General features: G+C 57.2%; 1 protein-coding gene across 1 annotated transcript in view; it reads left to right on the forward strand.

Annotated features, from left to right (window-relative positions):
* LOC138286710 (unconventional myosin-X-like) overlaps positions 1 to 16,568 on the forward strand; it is a 483,148-nt gene that overhangs the window by 240,972 nt on the left and 225,608 nt on the right. Inside the window, exons 11-12 of the mRNA XM_069227214.1 lie at positions 1,174 to 1,292; positions 10,060 to 10,206. Coding sequence (XP_069083315.1) covers positions 1,174 to 1,292; positions 10,060 to 10,206 — 266 coding nt within the window. The remainder of the gene's footprint in view (positions 1 to 1,173; positions 1,293 to 10,059; positions 10,207 to 16,568) is intronic.

A 16,568-nucleotide genomic window follows, 5' to 3' on the forward strand; every position in this document is an offset into this window, starting at 1 on the left:
GAATTGAGGGGGTGCTGGCAGGACTGGGGTACAGTCAGTCATCTGTTTCTTTCACTGTTGCTTTCTGAGATGCATTGAGGGGGTGCTGGCAGGACTGGGGTACGGTCAGTCATCTGTTTCTTCTGAGATGCATTGAGGGTGGGTGCTGGCCGGATTGGGGTACAGTCAGTCATCTGCTTCTTTCTCTGTTGCTTGCTGAGATGCATTGAGGGGGTGCTGGCAGGACTGGGGTACGGTCGGTCATCTGTTTCTTCTGAGATTCATTGAGGGTGGGTGCTGGCCGGATTGGGGTACGGTCAGTCATCTGTTTCTTTCACTGTTGCCTGCTGAGATGCATTGAGGGGGTGCTGGCAGGACTGGGGTATGGTCAGTCTTCTGTTTCTTCTGTTGCTTGCTGAAATGTATTGAGGAGATGCTGGCCAGATTGGGGTACGGCAGTCTTCTCTTTCCTTTAAGATGCATTGAGGGGTGTGTGCTGGCTGGATTAGGTCAGGGTCAGTCTTTTGTTTCTCCTGAGATGCATTAAGCGGTTGGCGCTGGCTAGATTGGGGTACAGTCAGTCTTCTGTTTCTTCTCAGACGCATCGGGGGTGGGGTGCTGGCCTACTGGTCTGTCTTGTTTCTCCTGTTTCTTGCTGAGATGCATTGAGGGTGAATGGTGGTCGGATTGGGGTGCGGTCAGCCTGCTTCTGCTTCTGTTGCTTGCTGAGATGCATTGAGAGGGAGGGGGTGCTGGTCGGATTGGGGTACGGTCAGTCTGAGGTTTCTCCCGTTTCTTGCTGAGATGCATTGAGGGTGAATGCTGGTCGGATTGGGATGCGGTCAGTCTTCTGTTTGTTCTTCTGTTCCTTGCTGAGATGCTTTGAGGGTGAATGCCGGTCGGATTGGGGTGCGGTCAGTCTTCTGTTTGTTCTCCTGTTTCTTGCTGAGATGCTTTGAGGGTGAATGCCGGTCGGATTGGGGTTCGGTCAGTCTTCTGATCCTTCAGGGATGCAATGAGGGTGAATGCCGTTCGGACTGGGGTGCGGTCAGTCTTCTGATCCTTCAGGGATGCAATGAGGGGTGAATGCCGGTCGGACTGGGGTGCGGTCAGTCTTCTGTTTCTTGCTGAGATGCTTTGAGGGTGAATGCCGGTCGGACTGGGGTGCGGTGACCCCCTCTCTCTTCTCCCCAGTGGTGACCACGGCCAGTGACCTGCTGGGACTGGACTCCTTCCAGCTGTCCGAGGTGCTGACCCAGAGGTCCATGATCCTCCGAGGCGAAGAGATCAGCTCCCCCCTGACTGTGGAGCAGGTAAGAGGGGCTCTGGTGTGAGGGGGCTTCATGTCCACTATTGGGGTGTGCGTCTCTCTACCTCGCTGCCCCCCTCCCTTGCCTTGGTCTGTGTCCCCTCTGCTGGTGGTCGTCTGGGCCTCCGGTCTCTTCCCCCCCCGGCTCTCTGTCAGGTGCTCCGTCTTACTCACCCTGAATGATTGCTGCCCATCCTTTCTCGAGCCTCTCACCTGTCGAGCCCCCTGGGAGTATGAAGCCGGGTTCCTTTTGGTGGGGGTCCCCGGTGACGTCAGTATATGTGAACTGTTCTGGGGCTTGAGGTAACAAAGTGCACGCTTAGAAACTGATTTCTGGACGGGTGGCTCATTCCGAATGAGGGTGAGTTGAGGCGACCCTGCCACTTTTTAAAGTTTAGGCTGCCTGTCTTTCACCCTGTCGTTCCCTGTCTGTCTCCCGTCTCTGTCGGTCTGTCACTCAAACTTTTCACCCCCTGTCTGTGACCCTCAGTCTTGACTCCTGTGTGAAGCCTTTTGTCTGCTTTGTGCCCTCGGCCCTGTCCCTCTGTCCTCTCTCTCCCAGCTCAGCTCCTCCCTCGAGTCACCCCGAGGGCCCCCATCTCTGTCACCCCCCTCTGTTTCCACCACTGTCGGTCTCACTCCATTGGACCCCCCCGGGCTTCCCCCGTGCCTTGTCACCCACATCTGTCTGTCGCACCCGTGTCTCCCTCCCTCTTTCCCGGGTACCCCGTCTCCTGTCTCTCACTCCGCTGGTCACCCCCTGCCGCCCCCACTCACTCCCCCCCCCCCCCCCCCCGGCTGACTCCCCTCAGTAAACCCCCCGCTGCAGCCCGCAGTCTCGCTGACTGTCCCACCCTCCGGGTGTCCTGGCCCAGGCCCCTCTCCTGCACCCCCTTATCCTTCCCTGCTGTTTGTGGGTACACCCGCCCCCACTGGCACCTGTCCTCCCACGCCTGACCCTCCCGCGCCCCGGGGACCCCCTCTGCCCCCTCCGCCCCCTCCCTCTCCCCGGGGACCCCCTCTGCCCCCTCCCTCCCCCGTGGGTCCCCCTCTGCCCCCTCCCTCTCCCCGGGGACCCCCTCTGGCCCCTCCCTCCCCCGGGGGACCCCCTCTAGCCCCTCCCTTTCCCCGGGGACCCCCTCCCTCCCCCGTGGGTCCCCCTCTGCCCCCTCCCTCTCCCCGGGGACCCCCTCTGCCCCCTCCCTCCCCCGGGGGACCCCCTCTAGCCCCTCCCTTTCCCCGGGGACCCCCTCCCTCCCCCGGGGGACCCCCTCTGCCCCCTCCCTCCCCCGTGGGTCCCCCTCTGCCCCCTCCCTCTCCCCGGGGGACCCCCTCTGCCCCCTCTCTCCCCCGGGGGACCCCCTCTGCCCCCTCCCTCCCCCGTGGGACCCCCTCTGCCCCCTCTCTCCCCCGGGGGACCCCCTCTGCCCCCTTCCTCCCCCGTGGGACCCCCTCTGCCCCCTCCCTCCCCCGGGGGACCCCCCTCTGCCCCCTCCCTCCCCCGGGGGACCCCCTCTGCCCCCTCTCTCCCCCGGGGGACCCCCTCTGCCCCCTCCCTCCCCCGGGGGACCCCCCTCTGCTGCTCTTCGCTCTCTCACTCCCTCGGCGGGTTGGGCTCTCACCACACGGGGGCAGCGGCCACCAGAGCCTCACCCGCAGTGCCCGGTGCATCTCAGGATGTGGTACTTATAGCGCGCACCAGCCCTGGACATGGGAGCGCTTTACAACAGAACAATCACAGCGTGAACAACCTCAGCCGCCCGGCGCGACACTCTTTATGCACCCCCCTACCGCCTCCAAAGTAACCCCACCTCACTGCCATCCTCCGGGGGTGCACCCCCTCACTGCCATCCTCCGGGGGTGCACCCCACCACCCTCCAGCGGTGCACCCCACCGCCACCCTCCGGCGGTGCACCTCATCTCTCCATAGTCCCTCTCTGAGAAACATTTCATATTTTTATAGCTCTGCTCATAGCTCCCTCACACTCACTTCTGTGATCTGTGGCAAACGTTCACTACAGCAGGCACATTAACCCTCTGCGCAACTTTACGATGAGTCAGAGCTGCCAATAGACAACATCCAAGCTCTCTTAAGTACTAACATTACACGACAGAGATATCGTGACTTTTTTATTTTTACCTGAAAACTGCTGGACACTCAAGGAAGTTCACTGCATTTAGACCCATGAGTTATTATAAACGCAGCGCCCACCATTAAATTAAGCGCCAGGTGCGGTCGCACCGGTCGCACCCTGCCCTAGAGCCAGCAGGTGAGGACCGGAGGGATTTAATCCAGGTGGGGGAGCCAAGGATCTACGTACAAGAGGGAGCTAAAGAGAACTTCAAGTGGGGCTGGAGGGGGAGAGGGATGTCCACGATCTGAAGACGGTGGGCGAGACCATAACTCCAAGCAGAGGGAGGCCGGCAGCCGAGACCCCTCCAAATGTGCCTACTTCAGACTAGATGCTAGGGTTGGACGTGGGAGGACTCCTGGATTACCACAGTGCACTTCTCACCCCCCCCCCCCCCAGCCCTCAGAGTGCAAGATGAGTGACCCAAAGACTTTCGGCTTCGTGACGTGCCCTGACGCATTGCATTCTGGGCCTGTTTGCAGAAAGACGAGCATCCCTGCTGCGGAGGTAGGTGAGGGCTTGGGGGCCTTCATCCCATTAGTTAGGGAGTCACCTCCAGCCTCTATCCGCAAGAAGAGCCTTGCACTCTTAGAAGGATGCATGCAGGGGTCCTAGCAGGGGTCCTAGCAGGGACCGTCTGGTGTCGCTTCCAGACAGGTATTGGCGCCCGAATCCGTCTCGATTGAAGGTTGCGGCCCCAGAGAGAAGGGATTCGGCATTTGTACGCCTCCATTCGGCACCCAAAATGTTCAGTTTCTCATTTAGGTTCAGGGGTGAAGGTGGGTTTAACGCTCTGTGACTGCTGCAGGCAGCTTTAAATTGGGCTCTCACCTCCATAGGAAGGAGCTGGAGGGTCAGCAGGGCGGGAACTGTGGTCACATTTATTATGAGTGGAAGGGTTACCACCAGTGATCACCTCAGTGGATTGTGCAGGGTTACCAGCAGTGATCACCTCAGTGGATCAGGCAGGGTTACCAGCAGTGATCACCTCAGTGGATCGGGCAGGGTTACCAGCAGTGATCACCTCAGGGCAGCAGGCAGGGTTACCAGCAGTGATCACCTCAGTGGATCGGGCAGGGTTACCAGCAGTGATCACCTGAGGGCAGCGGGCAGGGTTACCAGCAGTGATCACCTCAGTGGATCGTGCAGGGTTACCAGCAGTGATCACCTGAGGGCAGCAGGCAGGGTTACCAGCAGTGATCACCTCAGTGGATTGTGCAGGGTTACCAGCAGTGATCACCTCAGGGCAGCGGGCAGGGTTACCAGCAGTGATCACCTCAGTGGATCGGGCAGGGTTACCAGCAGTGATCACCTGAGGGCAGCGGGCAGGGTTACCAGCAGTGATCACCTCAGTGGATTGTGCAGGGTTACCAGCAGTGATCACCTGAGGGCAGCAGGCAGGGTTACCAGCAGTGATCACCTCAGTGGATTGTGCAGGGTTACCAGCAGTAATCACCTCAGTGCAGCAGGCAGGGTTACCAGCAGTGATCACCTAAGGGCAGCGGGCAGGGTTACCAGCAGTAATCACCTCAGTGGATTGTGCAGGGTTACCAGCAGTGATCACCTCAGGGCAGCGGGCAGGGTTACCAGCAGTGATCACCTCAGTGGATTGTGCAGGGTTACCAGCAGTGATCACCTGAGGGCAGCAGGCAAGGTTACCAGCAGTGATCACCTCAGTGGATCGAGCAGGGTTACCAGCAGTGACCACCTCAGTGGATCGGGCAGGGTTACCAGCAGTGATCACCTCAGTGGATTGTGCAGGGTTACCAGCAGTGATCACCTGAGGGCAGCAGGCAGGGTTACCAGCAGTGATCACCTCAGTGGATCGGGCAGGGTTACCAGCAGTGATCACCTCAGGGCAGCGGGCAGGGTTACCAGCAGTAATCACCTCAGGGCAGCGGGCAGGGTTACCAGCAGTAATCACCTCAGTGGATTGTGCAGGGTTACCAGCAGTGATCACCTGAGGGCAGCAGGCAGGGTTACCAGCAGTGATCACCTCAGTGGATCGAGCAGGGTTACCAGCAGTGACCACCTCAGTGGATCGGGCAGGGTTACCAGCAGTGATCACCTCAGTGGATTGTGCAGGGTTACCAGCAGTGATCACCTGAGGGCAGCAGGCAGGGTTACCAGCAGTGATCACCTCAGTGGATCGGGCAGGGTTACCAGCAGTGATCACCTCAGGGCAGCGGGCAGGGTTACCAGCAGTAATCACCTCAGGGCAGCGGGCAGGGTTACCAGCAGTAATCACCTCAGTGGATTGTGCAGGGTTACCAGCAGTGATCACCTGAGGGCAGCAGGCAGGGTTACCAGCAGTGATCACCTCAGTGGATCGGGCAGGGTTACCAGCAGTGATCACCTCAGGGCAGCAGGCAGGGTTACCAGCAGTAATCACCTCAGGGCAGCAGGCAGGGTTACCAGCAGTGATCACCTAAGGGCAGCGGGCAGGGTTACCAGCAGTAATCACCTCAGTGGATTGTGCAGGGTTACCAGCAGTGATCACCTCAGGGCAGCGGGCAGGGTTACCAGCAGTGATCACCTCAGTGGATTGTGCAGGGTTACCAGCAGTGATCACCTCAGTGGATTGTGCAGGGTTACCAGCAGTAATCACCTCAGTGCAGCAGGCAGGGTTACCAGCAGTGATCACCTCAGTGGATCGGGCAGGGTTACCAGCAGTGATCACCTCAGTGGATCGAGCAAGGTTACCAGCAGTGATCACCTCAGTGGATCGAGCAAGGTTACCAGCAGTGATCACCTAAGGGCAGCGGGCAGGGTTACCAGCAGTAATCACCTCAGGGCAGCGGGCAGGGTTACCAGCAGTGAGGTATAAAAATATTTATCGATTTGGAATGCCTTTATAAGGGGTAATAATTAACTGCCATAGCTGAGTTTCCCTATGCACCGAGCTGATATCATGAGTTAAGTGTCCTCTATACCATGCAAATTAGCACTTACATATATTTTAGCAGTTCAACCATTTTTCTCCAAACATCGCTAAGAGCACCCAACATACACACATTTGTGTGTCACCCTCTCACCTTTACACTGACCGCTCCCCCTTCCCTCCCTCTGTGTGATGCTTCAGTGGTCACCTGCCCCTCCTCACCAGTGCACTGACTGCCCCCCCCTTCCCTCCCTCTGTGTGATGCTTCAGTGGTCACCTGCCCCCCCTCACCTGTGCACTGACTGCTCCCCCTTCCCTCCCTCTGTGTGATGCTTCAGTGGTCACCTGCCCCCCCCCCTCACCAGTGCACTGACTGCTCCCCCTTCCCTCCCTCTGTGTGATGCTTCAGTGATCACCTGCCCCCCCTCACCTGTGCACTGACTGCCCCCCCTCTTCCCTCCCTCTGTGTGATGCTTCAGTGGACACCTGCCCCCCTCACCTGTGCACTGACTGCTCCCCCCTTCCCTCCCTCTGTGTGATGCTTCCGTGGACACGTGGTGCCCCCCCTCACCTGTGCACTGACTGCCCCCCCTCTTCCCTCCCTCTGTGTGATGCTTCAGTGGTCACCTGCCCCCCCTCACCCGTGCACTGACTGCTCCCCCCTTTCCCCCCTCTGTGTGATGCTTCAGTGGGGACCTGGTCCCCCCTCACCTGTGCACTGACTACTCCCCCCTTCCCCCCCTCTGTGTGATGCTTCAGTGGTGACCTGGTCCCCCCTCACCTGTGCACTGACTGCTCCCCCCTTCCCCCCCTCTGTGTGATGCTTCAGTGGTGACCTGCCCCCCCTCACCCGTGCACTGACTGCTCCCCCCTTCCCTCCCTCTGTGTGATGCTTCAGTGGTCACCTGCCCCCCCTCACCTGTGCACTGACTGCCCCCCCCCTTCCCCCCCTCTGTGTGATGCTTCAGTGGTGACCTGGTCCCCCCTCACCTGTGCACTGACTGCTCCCCCCTTCCCCCCCCTCTGTGTGATGCTTCAGTGGTGACCTGGTCCCCCCTCACCTGTGCACTGACTGCCCCCCCCTTCCCCCCCTCTGCGTGATGCTTCAGTGATCACCTGCCCCCCTCACCTGTGCACTGACTGCTCCCCCCTTCCCTCCCTCTGTGTGATGCTTCAGTGGTGACCTGCCCCCCCCTCACCTGTGCACTGACTGCTCCCCCTTCCCTCCCTCTGCGTGATGCTTCAGTGGTGACCTGCCCCCCTCACCTGTGAACGGACTGCTCCCCCCCTCTTCCCTCCCTCTGTGTGATGCTTCAGTGGTCACCTGCCCCCCCTCACCTGTGCACTGACTGCTCCCCCCTTCCCTCCCTCTGTGTGATGCTTCAGTGGTGACCTGCCCCCCTCACCTGTGCACTGACCGCTCCCCCTTCCCTCCCTCTGTGTGATGCTTCAGTGGTCACCTGCCCCCCCTCACCTGTGCACTGACTGCTCCCCCTTCCCTCCCTCTGTGTGATGCTTCAGTGGACACGTGGTGCCCCCCCCCCTCACCTGTGCACTGACTGCCCCCCTCTTCCCTCCCTCTGTGTGATGCTTCAGTGGTCACCTGCCCCCCTCACCTGTGCACTGACTGCTCCCCCCTTCCCCCCCTGTGTGTGATGCTTCAGTGGTGACCTGGTCCCCCCTCACCTGTGCACTGACTGCTCCCCCCTTCCCCCCCCCTCTGTGTGATGCTTCAGTGGTGACCTGCCCCCCTCACCCGTGCACTGACTGCTCCCCCCTTCCCTCCCTCTGTGTGATGCTTCAGTGGTCACCTGCCCCCCCTCACCTGTGCACTGACTGCCCCCCCCTTCCCCCCCTCTGTGTGATGCTTCAGTGGTGACCTGGTCCCCCCTCACCTGTGCACTGACTGCTCCCCCCTTCCCCCCCCTCTGTGTGATGCTTCAGTGGTGACCTGGTCCCCCCTCACCTGTGCACTGACTGCCCCCCCTTCCCCCCCTCTGCGTGATGCTTCAGTGATCACCTGCCCCCCTCACCTGTGCACTGACTGCTCCCCCCTTCCCTCCCTCTGTGTGATGCTTCAGTGGTGACCTGCCCCCCCCTCACCTGTGCACTGACTGCTCCCCCTTCCCTCCCTCTGCGTGATGCTTCAGTGGTGACCTGCCCCCCTCACCTGTGAACGGACTGCTCCCCCCCTCTTCCCTCCCTCTGTGTGATGCTTCAGTGGTCACCTGCCCCCCCTCACCTGTGCACTGACTGCTCCCCCCTTCCCTCCCTCTGTGTGATGCTTCAGTGGTGACCTGCCCCCCTCACCTGTGCACTGACCGCTCCCCCTTCCCTCCCTCTGTGTGATGCTTCAGTGGTCACCTGCCCCCCCTCACCTGTGCACTGACTGCTCCCCCTTCACTCCCTCTGTGTGATGCTTCAGTGGACACGTGGTGCCCCCCCCTCACCTGTGCACTGACTGCCCCCCTCTTCCCTCCCTCTGTGTGATGCTTCAGTGGTCACCTGCCCCCCTCACCTGTGCACTGACTGCTCCCCCCTTCCCCCCCTGTGTGTGATGCTTCAGTGGTGACCTGGTCCCCCCTCACCTGTGCACTGACTGCTCCCCCCTTCCCTCCCTCTGTGTGATGCTTCAGTGGTGACTTGGTCCCCCCTCACCTGAGCACTGACTGCTCCCCCCTTCCCCCCCTCTGTGTGATGCTTCAGTGGTGACCTGCCCCCCCTCACGCGTGCACTGACTGCGACCCCCTTCCCTCCCTCTGTGTGATGCTTCAGTCGTCACCTGCCCCCCCTCACCTGTGCACTGACTGCCCCCCCCCTTCCCCCCTCTGTGTGATGCTTCAGTGGTGACCTGGTCCCCCCTCACCTGTGCACTGACTGCCCCCCCCTTCCCCCTCTCTGCGTGATGCTTCAGTGATCACCTGCCCCCCCTCACCTGTGCACTGACTGCTCCCCCCTTCCCTCCATCTGTGTGATGCTTCAGTGGTGACCTGCCCCCCCTCACCTGTGCACTGACTGCTCCCCCTTCCCTCCCTCTGCGTGATGCTTCAGTGGTGACCTGCCCCCCTCACCTGTGAACGGACTGCTCCCCCCCTCTTCCCTCCCTCTGTGTGATGCTTCAGTGGTCACCTGCCCCCCCTCACCTGTGCACTGACTGCTCCCCCCTTCCCTCCCTCTGTGTGATGCTTCAGTGGTGACCTACCCCCCTCACCTGTGCACTGACCGCTCCCCCTTCCCTCCCTCTGTGTGATGCTTCAGTGGTCACCTGCCCCCCCTCACCTGTGCACTGACTGCTCCCCCCTTCCCTCCCTCTGTGTGATGCTTCAGTGGTGACCTGCCCCCCTCACCCGTGCACTGACTGCTCCCCCCCCCGTGTGATGTTTCTGTGGTCACCTGCCCCCCTCGCCTGTGCACTGACTGCTCCCCCTTCCCTCCCTCTGTGTGATGCTTCAGTGGTGACCTGGTCCCCCCTCACCTGTGCACTGACTCCCTTCCCTCCCTCTGTGTGATGCTTCAGTGGTGACCTTGTACCCCCCTCACCTGCTCACTGACTCCCTTCCCTCCCTCTGTGTGATGCTTCAGTGGTCACCTGCCCCCCTCACCTGTGCACTGACTGCTCCCCCCTTCCCCCCCTCTGTGTGATGCTTCAGTGGTGACCTGGTCCCCCCTCACCTGTGCACTGACTCCCTTCCCTCTCTCTGTGTGATGCTTCAGTGGTGACCTTGTACCCCCCTCACCTGTGTGCTGCTCTGTCCTAGGCCGCAGACTCCAGGGACTCCCTGGCCATGGCCCTCTACTCCCAGGGCTTCTCCTGGCTCCTTGGCAGGATCAATGCCAAGATCAAAGGGAAGGAAAACTTCAAGAGTGTGGGCATTCTGGACATCTTCGGCTTCGAGAACTTTCAGGTGAGCACCAGCTCCTGCATCAACAAGGTACACGTGTCTGCAAGAGCAGAAGGCTTCTGTCCGGGGCGGCCTTTCGTGGGGTGGGGAGAGGGGGGGGGGTTGTACTCTGATGCAGAGACGTGTGTATATTCAACCTCACTTGTGTGTATATGGACTGAGTACATGCTCATCTGATGCAGAGACGTGTGTATATTCAACCTCACCTGTGTGTATATGGACTGAGTACATGCTCATCTGATGCAGGGAGGTAGAGCTGTGTGCACATCCTGCCTGCTGTGTGTGTACATACACTGAGTACATGCTTCTCTGATGCAGGGCAGTAGAGGCACGTGCACATCCTGCCTCCTCTGTGTGTACATGGACTGAGTACAAGCTCCTATGATGCAGGGAGGTAGGTAGACGCGTGTGCACATCCTGCCTGCTCTGTGTGTACATGGACTGAGTACATGCTCCTCTGATGCAGGGCAGTAAATGCGTGTGCACATCATGCCTGCTCTGTGTGTACATGGACTGAGTACATGCTCCTCTGATGCAGGGCAGTAGAGCCACGTGCACATCCTGCCTGCTCCGTGTGTACATGGACTGAGTACATGCTCCTCTGAAGCAGGGCAGTAGAGGTACATGCATATCCTGCCTACTCTGTGTGTACATTGAATGAATACATGCTCCTCGGCTGCAGGGAGGTAGATCTGTGTGCACATCCTGCCTGCTGTGTGTGTACATACACTGAGTACATGCTCATCTGATGCAGAGACGTGTGTATATTCTGCCTCACCTGTGTGTATATTGACTGAATACATGCTCATCTGATGCAGGGGGTAGGTAGAGGCACACACACATCCTGCCTGCTCTGTGTGTACATGGACTGAGTACATGCTCCTCTGATGCAGGGAGGTAGAGGCATGTGCACATCCTGCCTGCTCCTTGTGTACATAGACTGAGTACATGCTCCTCTGATGCAGGGAGGTAGGTAGAGGCATGCACACATCCTGCCTCCTCTGTGTGTATATTGACTGAGCACATGCTCATCTGATGGAGGAAGGTAGGTAGAGGCATGTGCACATCCTGCCTGCTCCTTGTGTACATAGACTGAGTACATGCTCCTCTGATGCAGGGAGGTAGTGGCATGCCGGCATCCTGCCTGCTCCATGTGTACATAGACCTCGTGCATGCTTAATTGATGCAGAGATGTGTGTATCTTTACCCTCACCTGTGTGTATATGGATTGAATACATGCTCATCTGATGCAGGGAGGTAGGTAGAGGCACGCACACATTCTGCCTGCTCTGTGTGTACATGGACTGAGTACATGCTCCTCTGATGCAGGGAGGTAGGTAGAGGCAAGCACACATCCTGCCTGTTCTGTGTGTATATTGACTGAGTACATGCTCATCTGTTGCAGGGAGGTAGGTAGAGGCATGTGGACATCCTGCCTGCTCCGTGTGTACATGGACTGAGTACATGCTCCTCTGATGCAGGGAGGTAGATCTGTGTGCACATCCTGCCTGTTGTGTGTGTGCATACACTGAGTACATGCTCATCTGATGCAGAGACATGTGTATATTCTGCCTCACCTGTGTGTATATTGACTGAATACATGCTCATCTGATGCACAGAGGTAGAGGTGTGTCCACATCCTGCCTGCTGTGTGTGCACACAGACTGAGTACATGCTCGTCTGATGTAGAGACGTGTGTCTATTCTGCCTCACCTGTGTGTACATGGAATGAATACATGCTCCTCTGATGCAGGGAGGTAGAGGCATGTACACACCCTGCCTGCTCTGTGTGTACATGGACTGAGTACATGCTCCTCTGATGCAGGGAGGTAGTGGCATGCCGGCATTCTGCCTGCTCCGTGTGTACATAGACCTCGTACATGCTTATCTGATGCAGAGATGTGTGTATGTTCTGCCTCACCTGTGTGTATATTGACTGAGTACATGCTCCTCTGATGCAGGGGGGTAGGTAGAGGCGTGTGCACATCCTGCCTGCTCTGTGTGTACATGGACTGAGTACATGCTCCTCTGATGCAGGGCAGTAGAGGCACGTGCACATCCTGCCTCCTCTGAGTGCACACAGGCTAAGTACATGCTCCTCTGATGCAGGACAGTAGAGGCACATGCACATCCTGCCTGCTTCGTGTGTACATGGACTGAGTACATGCTCCTCTGATGCAGGGAGGTAGAGCTGTGTGCACATCCTGCCTGCTCCGTGTGTACATACACTGAGTACATGCTCATCTGATGCAGAGACTTGTGTATATTCTGCCTCACCTGTGTGCATATTGACTGAATATATGCTCATTTGATGCAGAGAGGTAGAGGTGTGTCCACATCCTGCCTGCTGTGTGTGTACATACACTGAGTACATGCTCCTCTAATGCAGGGCAGTGGAAGCGTGTGCACATCCTGCCTGCTCTGTGTGTACATGGACTGAGTACATGCTCCTCTGATGCAGGGCAGTAGAGGCACATGCACATCCTGCCTGCTCTGTGTGCACACAGGCTGAGTACATGCTCCTCTGATGCAGGACAGTAGAGGCACATGCACATCCTGCCTGCTTCGTATGTACATGGACTGAGTACATGCTCCTCTGATGCAGGGAGGTAGAGCTGTGTGCACATCCTGTCTGCTCCATGTGTACATACACTGAGTACATGCTCATCTGATGCAGAGACGTGTGTATATTCTGCCTCACCTGTGTGTATATTGACTGAATATATGCTCATCTGATGCAGAGAGGTAGAGGTGTGTCCACATCCTGCCTGCTGTGTGTGTACATACACTGAGTACATGCTCATCTGATGCAGAGACGTGTGTATATTCTGCCTCACCTGTGTGCATATTGACTGAACACATGCTCATCTGATGCAGAGACGTGTGTATATTCTGCCTCATCTGTGTGTACATGGACTGAATACATGCTCATCTGATGCAGGGGGTAGGTAGAGGTGTGTCCACATCCTGCCTGCTGTGTGTGCACACAGACTGAGTACATGTCATCTGATGCAGAGACGTGTGTATATTCTGCCTCACCTGTGTGTACATGGACTGAATACATGCTCATCTGATGCAGGGGGTAGGTAGAGGTGTGTGCACATCCTGCCTGCTCTGTGTGTACATGGACTGAGTACATGCTCCTCTGATGCAGGGAGGTAGAGGCATGTGCACATCCTGCCTGCTCTGTGGGTACGTACACTGAGTACATGCTCATCTGATGCAGAGACGTGTGTATATTCTGTCTCACCTGTGTGTACATGGACTGAATAAATGCTCATCTGGTGCAGGCAGGTAGGTAGAGGTGTCTGCACATCATGCCTGCTTTGTCTGTACATGGACTGAGTACATGCTCCTCTGATGCAGGGCAGTAGAAGCGTGTGCACATCCTGCCTGCTCTGTGTGTACATGGACTGAGTACAAGCTCCTCTGATGCAGGGCAGTTGCGCCACATGCACATCCTGCCTGCTCCGTGTGTACATAGACTGAGTACATGCTCGTCTGATGTAGAGACGTGTGTATATTCTGCCTCACCTGTGTGTACATGGACTGAATACATGCTCCTCTGATGCAGGGAGGTAGAGGCACGTGCACACCCTGCCTGCTCTGTGTGTACATGGACTGAGTACACGCTCCTCTGATGCAGGGAGGTAGTGGCATGCCGGCATCCTGCCTGCTCCGTGTGTACATAGACCTCGTACATGCTTATCTGATGCAGAGATGTGTGTATCTTTACCCTCACCTGTGTGTATATTGACTGAGTACATGCTCCTCTGATGCAGGGCAGTAGAAGCGTGTGCACATCCTGCCTGCTCTGTGTGTACATGGATTGAATACATGCTCCTCTGATGCAGGGGGGTAGGTAGAGGCGTGTGCACATCCTGCCTGCTCTGTGTGTACATGGACTGAGTACATGCTCCTCTGATGCAGGGCAGTAGAGCCACATGCACATCCTGCCTGCTTTGTGTGTACATAGACTGAGTACATGCTCCTCTGATGCAAGGAGGTAGAGCTGTCTGCACATCCTGCCTGCTGGGTGTACATGGACGGAGTACATGCTCCTCTGATGCAGGGCAGTAGAGCCACATGCACATCCTGCCTGCTCTGTGTGTACATAGACTGAGTACATGCTCCTCTGATGCTGGAAGGTAGAACTGTGTGCACATCCTTCCTGCTGTGTGTACATGGACTGAATACATGCTCATCTGATGTAGGGAGGTAGGTAGAGGTGTCTGCACACCCTGCCTGCTCTGTGTGTACATGGACTGAGTACATGCTCCTCTGATGCAGGGGGGTAGGTAGAGGCATATGCACATCCTGCCTGCTCTGTGTGTACATGGACTGAGTACATGCTCCTCTGATGGACGGAGGTAGAGGCGTGAGCACATCCTGGCTGCTGTGTGTACATGGACTGAGTACATGCTCCTCTGATGCAGGGCAGTAAATGCGTGTGCACATCCTGCCTGCTCTGTGTGTACATGGACTGAGTACATGCTCCTCTGATGCAGGGCAGTAAATGCGTGTGCACATCCTGCCTGCTCTGTGTGTACATGGACTGAGTACATGCTCCTCTGATGCAGGGCAGTAAATGCATGTGCACATCCTGCCTGCTGTTTGTACATGGACTGAATACATGCTCATCTGATGCAGGGAGGTAGGTAGAGGTGTCTGCACACCTTGCCTGCTCTGTGTGTACATGGACTGAGTACACGCTCCTCTGATGCGGAGCAGTAAAGGTGTGTGCACATCCTGCCTGCTCTGTGTGTACATAGGCTGAGTATATGCTCCTCTGATGCAGGGCAGTAGAGGCACGCACACATCCTGCCTGCTCTGTGTTCAGTGTGCATGTGGATGTGCTGCAAGGCAGACCTTACAAGTAGATTCAGGGATACTCAGTGAATCAGCGTCTTTGACCTCTCAACCCCCTTAAGCAACATGCGCAAGTCCTCATGCAACAGCCTGTCAGTAATAATGTGCAGTCTCTGCTGTGTGCCAGGCCTGTATACCTTCATGTGCAGTATTCTGCTGTGGTACAGGGCCTGTCGATCTTCATGTTCAGCATTCTGCTGTGGTGCAGGGCCTTTGTCTTCAGTATTGCGCTGTAATGCGGGCCTGTAGATCCTCATGTTCAGTGTTCTGCTGTAATGCGGGCCTGTAGATCCTCATGTTCAGTGTTCTGCTGTGTCATAGGACCTTCTGACCTTTGTGTTCAGTATTGTGCTGTAGTGCAGGGCCATTAGATCACCTGGTAGGGTATCCAGGTGCTTGCAGGTCCCAATGGACTTATTCAAACAGGCAGGTCTTGAGGCCTTTTGGAATTCCAGTAGTGAGGTGATGGTCCTGAGCTGCGGGGGAGGCTGTTCCAGCTCTTTGCCGTGATATAGCGAAGGAGCGTCCTCCGCTTCTGCTTCAGGTGATGCCGGGCGTGTGGGAGAGCAGTGGGGAGGGTTAGTGGAAGTTGAGGCGGTAGATTATGTAGGTGGGTCCTTGGTTGTATAGGCCTTGGTGTGCATGGGTCATCTTGAACCGGCATCTCTTCTGTATTGGGAGGCAGTGGAGTTGGCTAAGGTGAGGTGTGATGTGGGTTCATCAACGGAGGACGAGTCTGGCTGTGGTGCTCTGTATGGCTTGAAGTTTTTGTAGGAGGTCCCTACGTAGACAGTGTTGCCATAGTCTGGTCGGCTGGTGATGAGGGCCTGTGTCACCGTGCGTCTCGTGTGCAGAGGTAGCCACTTGAAGATTCTTAGTATCATGTGCAGCTTGTGTGAGTAGGTAAAGGAGACGGCGTTATTCTGTGATTTCATGCTCCCCTTGCTGTCAAGGATGATTCTGAGGTTTCTGGCGTGGTTGCTGTTGGTGGATCCAAGATCCGTGGGCCACCAGGAGTCATTCCAGGGGTGGTGGTTGTTGCCGAAGATCAGTACTTCCACCATGTCTGTGTTGACCTTCAGGCATTTGTTCTTCATCTAGTCGGCAAAGCATTTCTTGCCTCTGTAAAAGTTCGTCCTAGTGGTGGTCGGGTCATCGGAGAGGGCTAGGATGAGTTCGGTGTCATCTACGTAGGATATGATGTTGAGTCCGTGTGCTCTGAAGATGTTGGCCTGTGGAGTCATCTAGGTGTTGAAGAGGGGTAGGGCTGAGGGATCAGCTTGTGGGGGGGGGGGCGCCACAGATTAATTCTGAGGTGAAGGGTTGTAAGCGAACCGTCAGTGCTTTCCGGTAAGGAAGGAGGCGGTCTATCTGAGTGCGACCCCTTGGATGCTGATGTGGGGGGTTCTTTTGATCAGCATATGGTGGGATATGATGTTGAAAGCTGCTGAGAGGTCAAGGGGTATCAGAGCGCAGTTTCTCTCCAGTCGAGGAGG

This window comes from Pleurodeles waltl, chromosome 3_2 (genome assembly GCF_031143425.1).
Source record: "Pleurodeles waltl isolate 20211129_DDA chromosome 3_2, aPleWal1.hap1.20221129, whole genome shotgun sequence".
NCBI classification, from domain to species: Eukaryota; Metazoa; Chordata; class Amphibia; order Caudata; family Salamandridae; genus Pleurodeles; species Pleurodeles waltl.